Here is a 15,150-nt window from a genome sequence, read left to right as displayed (position 1 = left end):
TGCGACTGAAATACACATGAACATGGGCATGCTGTGCTATGCTACCTGCTACTGCTAGCACAGAGTCTATAGGCACTAGTATCATATTCTTTGCTTATTAAATTAATTGCATGTCCTGCCTAGTAGATCAAGGGAACAATGAACCATATGCATGAACATCAGCATAAATATGATGGATGGCAAGCATTTTTTGGGGCCAAAATGTTTTCTTTTGTCCCCTAGTTCAGTATATGGCTGTTTTTCACACATGAAGCCGCTTAAATGTGCATTTAATTACAACCATGTGGAGGAGGAATCAATTTGGAATGTGGTGGGTTGGCATTAGATATTGGGATATGATATGTTCTCTTTTACACCAAACTTTTTTGGCATTAATCAGTACACATCTGGTGTGATACGTTCTTTTTCAATGTTTTTGGCATTTTCAGTGATGTTTATTAATTCTAGGATCTGCTTAATTATTCTTAATATCTTATGCTTTCCACCTAGCTTGTAATTGCCCTGCATTATTAGTTAGTTTTTCTTTGCCTGCTGCCCTTATATTTAAGGGTACATTACTGAGGGTCCTCTGCCAAAAACTGGGTGATATTTGAGAATAATATGTGTTTGCCATTACAAAGGAACCAAGAACTAATTATATTCTGTATTGTGGGTACATACGAGGTGGACTTTTGGATAGTCATGTTGTGAATATTGGGATATGCATGTACCTAAGAGGCATAATAGTGTATATTAATTCCGTACACAGTGAAGCATTGATCAGGAGGCCAATGGGAGCAAGAGACCTTGACCCCTTCTATGAAAATGACCCTATATATTCATGACATGTTTCATTTGGGCTCAGCATGCTGTATGGGGGCCATGCTATCTGTCATGTAGCTGCATAACTTCAGCATTATGCTCTTATATATATGCAGATGATAGAGTGGCCCAGATTGCAATTGGGATATAAATGGACTAATGGAGGGAGCTACTGATGTCCGGAAAGCAATGTGATTGCGTCTAATTCAGAGCAATGTCACCAGTCACCACCTTTAATTAATTTCTCTTTGGGATTATTGGATAAATGAGGGGCCCTAGTGGGTGCCCCATTGATATTTATGCTTGTGGGTGTGAGAGAATTGGGACAGCAAAATTGATAATTTGCTATTTCTGTCTGTCTTACACACACACACACACACACACACACACATATATATATATATATATATATGTATGAAACATGCTATCTGCAGAGACTGCATGTAACGTATGGCACTCCTTTGTTTGATCCTACTTCATCCCCCAACATTGTTGGGGCATTGTACACCTTCTCATTGCTGGAACATGCATTGCCATTTGTTGTTGCTTGCCAATTTATGTCCGGTCTCACTAATCAATGCTCATTGTGCTCCTATGTATTAAGCATACTCTAGCTTCCCGCACAACTTTTTGTCGGATAGTCTTAACATATGATTTTACCAAAATGTGTTATGTTGCAAATAAACTTGATCGACATGTTATAATGCTATTAATTAGATAGATTTTTATTTGATCATATGATAAATTCATTAAAAATTAACAATTTATCAACATAGCATATATTATATATATTAATAAGAGAGCACTACCCTCTTTAGAAATTACTCATATAGTCTTAGCCAACTTGAGCTAATCACTAAATTCTAATTAATGTGTATAGGGCTGGAACTCTAAATGATCTTAGGAAGGGAGACTTACAGTTTAGTCTATTTAATTTAGGAGTCTTTCTTAGACTAAGACTGGTATTGATTTAGGGTTTTTAATTAAGTCATTTTATTTTTTTTCTTTAACGGCTCTATGTTAGATTTTAACTCCAAGATTTTGGACTCCACCCAAAATTTCAAAGTTAAAACCTAACATGCAGCCTTTATAAAGTCCACTCTACGCTCTAGGAGGGGAAATATCCTTCAAATCGGGAAATAACTTTATTATGAATTAAATGATCTTTTTATAAATTAAAATAACTTTATTATTAATTAAAAAGATTTTTTTATAAATTATTATGAATTAAAAAAATTTTCTTATAAATTTTAAAACACCTCCGGTCTCCATTTAAAAACTATTTTTTTAAAAAACTTAAGCCTAATTATAATTTTAAACCACTCTCGATCTCCATCTAAAACTATTTTTTTTATAATTATATTTTTTTCATAATCTTCTTAAAACAAATAAAATTTGTATGTAACTGTATCCATATATAATACCATGACGTAGTATCATCAACTCACTCAAATTATAATAACAACTTTTAATTAAAGTATTGTTTAAAATTTTGATAATATATATCACGTCGGTGTGCCATAATCGAGCAAATATATATAAACAGGGCAATTAATATTGTTTGAATAATTTGTTGATCATGTTCACGTGCTTATTGAAAGCGTGGCAACAGAAGACCCACCTGTGCACTAGAGCTGTGCGCACGTGTACTACAGAATGGGTATGACCTCATGCACAACATAATGTTGTGTTCTCTATCCGGCCATTAGTTCCTCATTTTAGGACACAGATGGTGATGACGATGTATACATACATTATATGTTATAACTGAAAACTTCTCATGATCTGTTGCCTGGCTCATCACGCCCTCCATTGAAGAGCAGTCTCTACTGCTCTTCAAGGGGCACACATTTTTGGTCCAAGGGCCAAACTAACTTCATATTGTCATCATTTTCTTTTTCTTTTTCTTTTTTTTTTCTGAGAAAAAAACATTGGCGTTTATTAATTAAATCCTCTCTCGATCTCTCCTGAACTCTTGGTATACGTGGCCTAGTTGCCAGCTTGTAAATGAGTTCTCGATTCATCCTGTCTCCTTTGCAATTGTACCAACATGTTTGGCTTTCCAAGTTACTAGGAGCTACATATATTTCAGAGATTATTTATCTGTCTAATTAATTAATTAATTTGTACGTTGATTTACTATTGTATTTTATTATAAGATAAGGCTTGTGGAATGGGAATTGCTAGGTTCTAGAATCATCACTTTTTTCCAACAAAAACAGGTTTTACTAATCTATAATGACAGTGATACTGAATTGATGATGATGGTCGTGACCATGAGGTCCATGGTCACAAAAACATTAACATGCAATTTTTTTATTTGAATATATAGACTATATATAATAAAAGTTGGGTACCCAAAAATATTTTACACCTCATTCTCTGGTGGATCGAGTACGTAGTCTTACGGTAGGATCAGATTTTCTACTTGTTTTTTTTTCTACTTGTTTATACTTGATTTTTAATTTAGCTATGAATTTATCATCCAATGATACGGAGCTAGAGATAAAAATGAATTTATAATACTTTTTTAGTGTTTATGGAGTTATATAAGTCCTTAGATTTATATTACACGGTAAAACAAGCAAAAATAATACAAGTACTAAAGAATTCAAATTCCTTACGATAAAGGTTCGGAAAGGGAAGCAATCATATGATATATATAACGCAGGTCAAGGTTTAAAAAACTTGATTGTACATTTTAAATAAATTTATAAAAATTAGAGTATTCAACCCAAAACCTTATTAATACTAGCTGGTTCATGGCACAAAAAAAAAAAAAAAAAAAAAAAAAGTAATACTAGCTGGTTACTAGCTATATCAACATTTTAGATCCAATTGATGATGTGAAAATAGGTCTTTGATGATGTCTGGACTAACAATGAATTAGATCTATTTACAAATAGGAAAGTGAAACATCATAGGTTACGTAACTTACGTTAATTGGCGGTAACTGAAATTAACTTGAGATAAAGTTAATACCGCTAGTATTATATTCAATCTGTTATATTAATTAAGTTGTAACCTAGCTTACGTTCTAGTAAGGATGACGCAGACCATATGTGCAAGAAGATATATATATATATATATATATATATATATATATACAATAATGATCACTTGCTCACTATAGAGCGGGGAATTCTCCGCTCACCTAACCATTTAACAACAAATTTCAATGATCGGAACCGTTCATATTTTAGAGCATCATTCAAATATCATCTTTGTAAAAAATTAGCTAAATCGGAAACTGTTTAGCCAATGTATTACTGTTAACATCATTTTAACCTTATCTGACGAACTGTATTTGTCTGCAAAGTTTGGAGAACCAAACAATTATTGATTTGGCTGATTTTTTACAGAGACGACCCTTAAGAATTGACCTAAAAAATGGACCGTCCCGATCATTGAATTTCCCGCTCTGTGGTGAGCGAATGATCATTTCTGTATATATATATATATATATATTCAATGTAGCTAGGGTTAAGTTGAACCAGATCGAAGATGGAGGCTAGAGTCCTCTACTGCTAACACATGGCACACTCGTTGATCATGAGTCATTTGATGGAGTAGTCATGCATGATCGCCAATTCCAGGTCCATAGGTTTGGGAAATATATATGGGGTTCTATGTGAGTGGACCATATAACATAATAATTATATCATGTGGTGTACGTCGTTCCGTTCAAGGAATTTGGTCTAGCATATATAGCAAACCCATTCATAATGTACCAAATATATATGTAATTAATTAATATGTTGTTGTTGCACACGTCAATATTGTATTTGCTTATATAGTGATCAATCAGTAATTGTCTTTCTCTGGAAACCTGGAGTACTGATGGGCCATGCATATATATCAGCTAGCTAGCCGTCTGAATTCGATCTCAGACAGAAAATAAGTTATATATATGTATACATATGGTTGGATGTATAGTTGACACATGCTTTCATATATATAATTAACATGTATATATGTAATATGTTGTTTTCTGATTCTCCAAGCCAGTGGGAATTAAGTTCAATTTCCTCTAAGCAAATTAAATAAATGCATAATAATACGATGATGGTGCTAGGCTGCTAGCTAGCCAAGCAACTAAGCAAGCACCTACCACCTTATAATTACAATATATTGACCACCCAAATTAAAGTAACTTGTGGTGGTGGTGAGAGATGGATTTGGATGTGATCGAATACGATGATGGAGGTGACAATGCTGGCTCATACGTACGTATACATGCAATTAATCGTATATGCAATATATAAGCTAGTCGGCGTACGTGTGATCCTACAGGGGTACGTTGTGAGCTCACACAAACCCTAAGTTTGTGGAGGCTAGAGACTAAAGCGTCCTAGCTATATAGCCAGGCTATATCTTATCATATATATATATATATACATATGAGGATGAAATCTTGGAAATTAGAATTGTACCCAATAAAGTACGTAGAATTGTTGGACTTTTTGAATCGGAACTTGGGAAGTTAATATATCCTCTGCCTGCCCTCCTGTACTTGCTAATTACAAGGAATACATAAAGGAGTTAATTGCCAAAAAATTTGACCACCGTTGCAATATATGTCAATCGATCGGTGCCTATTAGAAAGCTCATGCATGCATCTCTTTTCTTTAATTAATATCTAGTCCAATAGCTAGCAATATTTTGGGTGGATGAGGAGGGTAATTATATTAATATTAATATTTGACCGACCACAAGCAATACACACTTTGTTAATTCTTTTGGTTATTTTAATAATCCTTGTTCGGGCCAAAAAAAAAAAATTAATCCTTGTTTGGTTCGTCATCAATGCTCCATTATTACTTAAGGATATAGACTGGCGCGTAGAGGGTCCAAGGAAATAAGGTTTTCTTATTCTGGGTTTTATATTAATTGTATATTTTTGCTTATCCTTTGAAACACATTGTCAGAAAGTTGGGTATATTAAGGGCAGTCAGTGACGAGGTAAGAGTGGCCACTCCCCACTTCTCTCTCTCAAAGGGTCTCATGCTGATCGATCCAATTATGCACGGCATTACATAAAGTCATAAACTATTTAGTACACACATAACCCATCTTCTTAATTTCTCATTATCTGGGAGAGAACATTACCTTCCATTATACGTACGTAAGTAATTAAAGGCTAATATTCTAGATGTTCTCATATATTTCACATGTAATTTTATTTGTATATAAATTTAAACTACACATTTTAATAAGAATTCACTATATTCAACAATCCATTAACAAATATATATCTCATTATTTGACAAGAGAAAACTACCCTTTATATAAAAATATCATACATCTTAATTCTTACCTAGCTAATCTGATAAAGATAAAGTTAGGAGAAAATTAAGAACCTAAAAAAATAATGGTTATAAAGCATTTTCCCAACTATAATACTACTACTTAATAAAAGAGTTAGAGCTATAAATATATATAGGTCGGTGTTTCTAGATTGGTAGTGTGGACATGACACATGAAAGATTATTATATACAACAGTATATAATATTGACGTTCTATTATTATACAGTAAGATATACAATAATCAATCAAAACCACATATTAAGATATAAATTAAATTATAACATAATATATGTATATATAGTAGAAGCATACATCATGCAGTCGGTCATAGTCTACACAGACTTGATTCAAACTGCTGTATTTTGGGTCTGAATTAAGACTTGAAACAAATCAGGAATCAGAAACATTATTGCTCTCTCTCTCTCTCTCTCTCTCTCTCTCTCTCTCAAACTCTTACATACATTCGTGGGAAAGCGAGGACGTGTATGCTGCAACCACACATACTCTGATTCCAATTACAATTACTGAGATTTCGGCCTTTTGTCAGGCCCAATTAACCAGTGGCGGCCCCTGTCGGTCTCAGACACGACCACTCTCTCTGTCTTCTTCATTATATATATTTTTTATATTTCTTTCTGCACTTTTCGGTTTTCTTCTACTTCTTTAATCTTTGTTTATCTAATTCATTATTTCTCTCTCTCTCATCTCTCTGACTGTTCTCTAAATTAGTTTGACTCACTCCATTCTCATTCATCTCTTGTGACTCTTCCCTTGGATGTTTGCTCACTGGTTTTCGGCTTTTAGTCTTTGCTATCACGCGGGTTCCACGTGATCTGCATGTGTAGCATGTACTCTCTGTAGAGGCTAGAAAACGTTTCAATTTGGTCACTTTATGAATGAGCTTGACAATTGGAATTGTCTTATCCATACATATGTTAATTGTCAAGTAATCTTGTCAATTTGTCTCATAATTCCACAATAATATGTTATATTACTATAAATTTGAACTGCGCATTCAACTAATAATCATTATTTACCAATTTACTTAATAATTCAAATTACTAACAATATATTATAGTTATATAATCGCATTGTCTGTTTAAAAAAACATGTGAACTAAATACTTAGACGGTGGGAAGACAAAACTTTTCCAATTATTAATTCTTAGGATAATATAATAATAAGAAATCGAAAAACCTAGTTTAGTTACCGAGTATTTTATTACGTACCTTGTTGTACCCGGCTTCCCCCCCTTTTTGGTTTTTTTGGGTCTGAGCTTCCCATTGTTGGAAATGACACACACAGCAAGTAGCTAAGGTTTCCAGAAAAGCAGATCTTGAAGCCGACTGTACGTGAGAATTACCTACAAAGATGGAATACCAAATAATTAATATATGTGATGCTAGTAGAAAGTAAGAGAGACAGTGCCTTTCAAGTTTCAAGCTAGCTAGATTCCATGCCACTTCTGGCCAAAGCTAGGGGTTACCAGAGACAACCAACATGTGTCTAACGTGAGAGCACTCATACGACAACAATTTTACTACAATATTTCTAGCTGGACTCATTATAGATTTTACTGCGTTGAAATGTGATTGAATAAAACGTGTGTATAATAATTAATAGTTATCCCTCTCGATTTGCAGCATATTTGTGATCTATTTGAAATTTGATTCTTTGAATTCACCAACACAGGAAAAGCCTGGCTTAATTACAATTAATAGTTATTACATATAGTAGCAAATATATTGTACACACATCCAAACTTGTTTCAATAGCTAATTATTAATTAGTCTATAGTGTAGCCTCATCGTGCACATACATGAAAGTCTAGACAAAGATACAGACAATACAAGTGTAGCCTAATTTTTCAGCAAACAAGTAGAAGATGAGGGTTGGAAGTTTAATTCAAACTTAAAATCTTTTGGAATAATACATTTGATCTTATGTCAGACAATTATTGAGCTCAAAAAATTTAAACGATCAACAAATAACTTAACAATCTATATCAAACTAATATACAACACTGCTGCAAATGAGCATGCATGAAAAGTAATTCAGAATACCAAAACTTTTAATTGCAATTTGACCATGCATGAATTAACTTAATTACTCTGCCATGGACCTGTCAGTATATGCACGCACCCAAATGTTGATGATAATGGGAATGAACACGTACGTTATGAATATTGTTAATGAAATTAAGCATGTAATTTTCCGGCCATTTATATTTCGCACTCAAGCCCTATAGCGATAGTGATTGGCCCTGCCCCCAATATTCCCATGGCCACCTCACCCATCACCCACTTCTAGCTCATATATATGTGAAAGTGCATGGGTGCGTCATAACAGCACTTGCTAGCTAGTACATTATATTTTGAAGTTGATCGATCGTGATCGAGGACTCATTGCAGAGAGTTTGGTACGATCGATCATGTGCAGCAGGGCTACAAGCATTTCCTTTGTTAATTTCTTTTCTTTTCTTTTTAATGGAAGTGGAAGCATTTCATTCAATTAATCTAAATAATTAGAAAAATTAATGGCCATTGTGTTAATTATAAACCAGGAGATAATGATGAGAGATCGTGGTCGGTCATTATCACGTACAATATAAGCATACACTAATCTAAAAATAACAATAATCATCCATTAACATCGATCCAATATTGCTAATTAATAATTGTGTACGTGATTAATTTTGAAAGGTTAATTTCTTCTTTTCCTCTAATAAAGTATTATAGAAACGATAACAGTTAATAATAAAAAAAGAAAAAGAAAAAGAAAAAAAAGAGGAATTGTATGTAAGGAAAAGTAAAAGAAGGCCTTTTGCAGTCCATTTCCAAATGCTCTTTTGGAAGGGAAGACTTCACCTTTTAGACAAACCTCTCTATCAAGTGAAATGGGACTTTTTGCTCCCCGGCCCACCCCATTTTGCTGTAACTGTCATTGCCCATAAACATCTTTTGCAAACTTATGGCCACCATTGATTCTCCGGCAAAATAACAATATATATTAACAAGTATATGTATATATATGTATTTATCCCTTGAATATATATATAGACAAAATATATATATTATTGAAAGAAATAATATTGAGGGAATTAAATTTAGGCTCAAGTACATTTACATCCACCAACTATAGAGCTTCAAGTTGATCCACGTACTATTAAAGAATTCAAATGCATACTTAAACTAATCAAAACATACCAAATTGCCCCTCCCCATCTATTCAAGCATTCATCTTAGGGGTAAAATTGGATTTCTCTCATTTCTCTCTCTTCTCCTACGTCACTTTCTCTCTTTTCTCTCTATTCTCTTATTCTTTCGCAACACATCTAGGAGCTGATTTTATTGACTGCATGCCTAGTTTCTGAATCAGTGTTCACACAAGCATAACAAATTAATAAACTATTTGGAAATTCTTATTACTTTTTCTTTAACTATGTGTAATTGAAGGCTCATATTTTGGCAATTTTGGTATGTGCCAGGCAAATGGGACAAGCTTAATTGGGGAGGCGTGGACCAAATGTAGATACAAACCCAAGCCCCAACAATGTTCAGATGCTGGTGGGATTAGCAGAGGAAATGCTGAAACATAGGAATGTTGAATCTGTGCTTTTTGGTGGCAAGAGGATTGGTGAGCAGAGCAATTTCGAGAAGCTTGACTGGTTCGCCGGAGAACTGGTGCTGGAGCATCAGAGGAGGAGTTGCAGAATAGCTTCCACTGTTGCCTTCAAGCAAGCTGGGCGAGCTGGGCCAGGCGGAGAGAGGAGAGGGAGAGGAAGAAGATGGAAGATGGAAGAGAGAAGGGAGAAGAGAGAATGAAAAAAAAAAAAAAAAAGAGAAAGAGACGGGGGAGAGGAGAGAGAAGAGAGAAAGTGATGTGGGAGAAGAGAGAGAAATCCGATTTTACCCCTAGAGTGAATGCTGGATGGGGAGGGGCAATTTGGTATGTTTTGGTTAGTTTATGTGTGCATTTGAAATTTTTAATAGTACATGGACCAACTTGAAATAGGCCTCATAGTTGGTGGATGTAAATGTACTTGAACCTTAAATTTATTAAAGAGTTGCATGTGGGGTTTCACTATCGTTACTCTTTCATATGCTAACCAACATATGTGCAAATAAAGAAACTATTCAATACTCCATGGAAGGACCATGTTATCAACGTCATGGGGGTCATCATCATCCTTATAAAATAACAACTGTGATAAATTGTATTAAATTTGTAACATGACATAATTTGTGGTTTATTATATGTATCATTCTTTATCTATTCTGTATATATACGGGACTAGTGACAATATTGTCACCTTATACATATCTTATCAAATAACATATTTTTTTTTTTTGGTAATAGTACCATTATTTGATTAAAATAATGATCATATGATGTTGGTGACATGATTAATATCTTGTAATACCAAGTAATTATTCATCCATATTAGTAAATTGGATGAATGCTTGCATGAGAACAACGTATTACCAAAACAACTTGAAAATCAAGAAAACTAGAATTAATCTGTACTAAGTAATAAAGTATAAAAGATGTATTTTAATTAGTGATTATTTGTATATAGAAATAGGATGACTTTGGATCCCAATTCTATCACCTTTAAGTCGATCCAGTCAATTTTTTCCTTCTTTTCTCTTTCCTTTTTACCCCTTCTGAAGGACAGCGTTGATGTTGGCTTTGACTGTGGTTAATTGGTCGGTTCATAGATTCAGGGACAGGGAAAAGGATGTTTGTGTAACCGACCATTGGTGGTGGGTATTTGGGGTTTTGTGCTGCCAATATGTCCAAAAGTTTCCTAATTGATGGATTTAACGAGTGAAAATTTTATTATTAATTAATAATGGTCGTTTATGAGATTTAATTATTATTTATATATATAACTATACACGAAGACGAAGAGAGAATTAGAAATTCAAATGTTGAAAAAAAGATGAACATTCTTTATTATTAATTTATTATTTAGAATCGTTAACATAGGAGTATAATTATCCAAGAACAACAAAATTATTATCGTTGATGTGATTGAAACAATTATATATACTCCTGTCTTAATGATCCTATTATTTAAAAATTTGACGAAAATCAAATTTTAGACTTGATTGAAAAAATTTAAAAATTACAAGGACTTGATTGAAAAAATAAAAAAATAAAGACTAAATTGAAACAACTACCAAACTATATAGACGAAAATCGTTTGTCCTTTATTTTACTTGAAAAAGACCCTTTAATATGCATTATTGGAGTTAATGTTGGATATAATTAGTGAGAAAACTAATATCCCAAACTAACTTATAATTGTCAACCTAAATGACTTTGGATACAATGAGCAAAAATAAAACATTGCAATTCAAATTTATAAATATTTCATATGTAAACAATGCATTTAGAAAATGGAAATAAGTTAGCTTTTACCGAAATAGATCGAACACCCATCAAATTAGAGAATTAGAGACAATTTATAGTAAATTCAAATCATCAAATTACCCCTCATCTTTTGTGGCACAAATAGAAAATGCCCTTTCTATTTTGAGATACAATAATGATATTCCCAACAAACTCATTTTGCAAAACAAATATACATTAAGAAATGGGAAACAAAAGCATGTCACGTAAAACTGTAAAATATCTTATCATTCACAACAAGATGGAATAGTGAAGAGGATGATGAGCTGAGAGCGAGAGAGAGAGAGATCTTCTTGAATATTACACAGAAAATTGATACGAGTTTAAAAAGAAGAAGAAGAGACATGAACCAGCTGAGCTCGCAAAACCTACCTAGAGTCCAAAAGCTACAAGATGGTTCCTCCGATATCCTCATAAAAAAGGTGAACAAGAGAGACTGTAAAAGCTAGCTAGCCTAACAAAAACAAATTAGGGTTGTTATGGTTTAATTACTGGAGGAGAATCCGGGGACCTGTCTCTACGTACGTAGCATCCCTCTGGTAAAATTCTCCTCTAATTTTTTACCCATGACAAACGCTAATTACGTACTATGCCGCCTGATTTGCCAAGTCCTTTGAGTCTATGAACGTCCCATGAAACCCGTACGGTACCCTCGAAGGAAGCTTCACTGTAGCCTCCAACTTCATGTTCAAGGCATTCACAATTTGCAGCTCCGAATTCCACGTCCTCTCGTTGTGGACGAAACTCAGAATATACCCTTCATCTTCTCTCTCATCCGACCACGATGGAACAAAAAACGGCTCGCCGCCGAACTTCCTGTCGCCGTAAATGTACTTTTTCACCTCCCCGGTACACAGATCCACCTTGGCGAAACCCGAAACTTTCGGCCATGGCTCGGCAATGGCCAGGTACGCGAACCGGGTTTTCCTCCCGAGCCGGTTCCGGTTCACCATCCCAGCTTCCAAGTTGACGTGGTCGGACTCCGACACAATGGAGCGGCGAGTGGAGTCGCCGGTCTTCAAATTGAGGCGAATTTCGGACAAAACGCTCTTGAGGGTCTCGTCGCACTCGTTGAAGATGGAGTCGGGCGGCGTCATGCAGGAGCCGATTACGACGACCTCGTCGGAGTCGGGCTCCTCCCAGGCGTTCCACAAGTGGAAGCAGAAGGTGTCGGGCGAGTCAACCCAAATTATGTCATCGGCATCGGACGCGTTCTTCTTGAGAATCCCGAATCGGGACTTCTTGTTCTCGTCGTAGATGACGGGCGACCCGCCCGTGACCATTTCCTGGAGCTTGAACACCACCTGCTGGTCCGGAATCACCACCAAGTTCTCGGTAATCGCGAAGTCGTGCATCATGGTGGGACCCGCCAAGGGGATTTCCACGTCCGGAGATTTCGCTCCGTTGCCCGACACTTTGAAGTATTTTAAGTACGGCTTCTGAACCACGTCGTAGCTCAGAGCGAACAGCTCCCGGGTCTCCGGGTCGACCTTCGGGTGGGCTATCATTGTGGACCCGAGCTGCTCGTTGAAGTTGTACCGGCCCACAGTTTCGAGGTCGCCCGAAGGAGTGATTCGGACCTCGTACGGCAAGTCGTCCTCCGACATGGCCAGGAGCCGCCCGTTGAAATACACCAGGCCGGCGTTGGCCACGCCGGTGCCGTGCTTGTGGTCGACGAGGCCCAATAGCCCTCTCGCATAGAACAAGAGGAGACGGGCGATGCCGGAGTGCCCGTGGAGCTCGCCAATGGCTTTTGGGAAAACGGGTCGCCCGATTTCGCGCTCTTGGACCAGTCTTTGGGTTTCGGTGAACCGGCAGGCGTAGCTGGCCTCCCCGTCGTTGATGCTCACGGCGTGGACCATGCCGTCGCCGTCGAAGAAGTGGTGGCCGGCAGTTGGCTCGAATAAGGGGTTCGCGCCGTTTCGGAGGTAGACGCCGTTAATGCATTCGGGTATGGTGCCGGTGACGGGTAGGGAATGGCGGACGGGCTGTTCTGGCACCGGAGCGAAGTTTCCGGCGATTTGGACACGTGGGTCGGAGGTTTTGGGAAGTGGGTTTTGGCGCTCGCGGGAGACCAAGGCACCTTCGGCCATGTCTAAGGCCATGGCTGCGGCTCTCTGTAGGAAATTCCACTGTGGAGGTTGATGGGTTTTGGGCTTTGCAGAAATGGCCTCTTTGGTAATTACTGGTGGATTGTAGGGTTGTTTTGGAAATTGAAGCACTGAAGGAGACTGTAAAGCACAGTGAATGCTATTGCTGGCTCTGTTGTTGAGCAGTTTTCTTCTCAAGGATACAGACCTTTTTGGGAAGCCCATATCCAATATTGATGAAGAGGAGGAAATAGAGTGACCCATTTGGGCTCTAGCCCAACTATTAGAGTTGGGTGCTTTTGAAGGAGTAGCCATTAGAGCTGTATGTATGTATGCAAGGTGTTTGTGTTTTTACCTTTGTGGGTTGGGTGGGTGTTCTCTTTGGATTTTGAAGGCAAAGAGAAAGAGTTCAAAATCCAAAGAGAAAGAGAGAGGGAGAGAGTGAGTGAGTTTTGGAAAGAGGAGATGAGAAAATGTGGTTTAAATAGAGTTGGGGGATGGTGGTGAAAGGGAAGGGAAGTGTGGTTTTGTGTACGTGGAGGTCCACCTTGTAATAGTGTGGGATTGGTGGAAAGGGCATTTGGGGATTGACATTTGAAAGAGGGGGCGCGTCCAAACAAAATGTTGTATAGGTTTGTGAGGCAGAACAAACATAGCTTGGAATTGCTTAATTAGATCATGTATTCATGTACAATGGCATGGCTAAATGATATGCTATATGCTAAATATAGTAGAATTGATAAAAAAGCTCACTATAATGGCATAGCTAAATTTAGTATTCGCTATGCTATTGTTATTTCCAATATATATAGCAAAAAATTGAGCAATTGCTATTGAGAAACTCAAGAAAAAAGTTGACCCACAATTTGAAAAGTATAAGTAAAAAAAGAATAAAAAACCAAGTAAAAGAAAATGATTGGTTGAAAAAGTACTGGGTCCAGGAGGAGAAAGAGAAGAAAAGATATTCATATGAATAGAAAATGTTGCAGCAAGAGGCATGAGAATGAGCAGCTGTCATGGGTTGATTGGTCATAGTATCCAAATTTTACAATTCCTACATTTGACTTTGACATGAAAAATACTAAAATATTAATTTGGGTATTAAAATAATAATATTTAAATATATTTAATATTGGGCTCATAGTAAAGATTTCATTAAAATATTTACAATGATATAATTATTAAAATAATTTAATATATTAAATTTAATTTATAAAGATATATAAGAATATAGAAGAAATTACAAATTTGGTCAACTTATTTTATACCTAGTTCAATTTTGGTCAACGATTTTTTTTAAGTTCAATTTTGGTCCACGATTTTTTTTAAGTTATGATTTTAAATCATTTTTGTTGTGTTTTCTTTCATTATAATTGAAGTATAAGTTATATTTCATCATTTCTTAGTCATAGGAACCAATTTGTAGTATTAGAGTAAAAGAGAATTGAAATTTGGTGAAGTTTGAAAATTTTGAAAATTTTTTAGGAAAAATTGGTAGTTTCGAGTATCCTATTTTGGGACCAATTATCTTGT

General features: G+C 35.9%; 1 protein-coding gene across 1 annotated transcript; it reads right to left on the bottom strand.

Moving 5' to 3' along the window:
- Positions 1-11,637: 11,637 nt before the first annotated feature.
- Positions 11,638-14,027, bottom strand: LOC147297144 (9-cis-epoxycarotenoid dioxygenase NCED2, chloroplastic-like). Its single transcript, XM_086241328.1, has one exon. It carries the CDS (start codon positions 13,930-13,932, stop codon positions 12,115-12,117), a length of 1,818 nt encoding a protein of 605 aa, XP_086097454.1. The 5' UTR covers positions 13,933-14,027; the 3' UTR covers positions 11,638-12,114.
- Positions 14,028-15,150: the final 1,123 nt, after the last annotated feature.

Source organism: Dryas octopetala, chromosome 1 (genome assembly GCF_963921425.1).
Source record: "Dryas octopetala chromosome 1, drDryOcto1.1, whole genome shotgun sequence".
Lineage (NCBI taxonomy): Eukaryota > Viridiplantae > Streptophyta > Magnoliopsida > Rosales > Rosaceae > Dryas > Dryas octopetala.
This window is presented reverse-complemented; position numbering and strand designations above follow the sequence as displayed.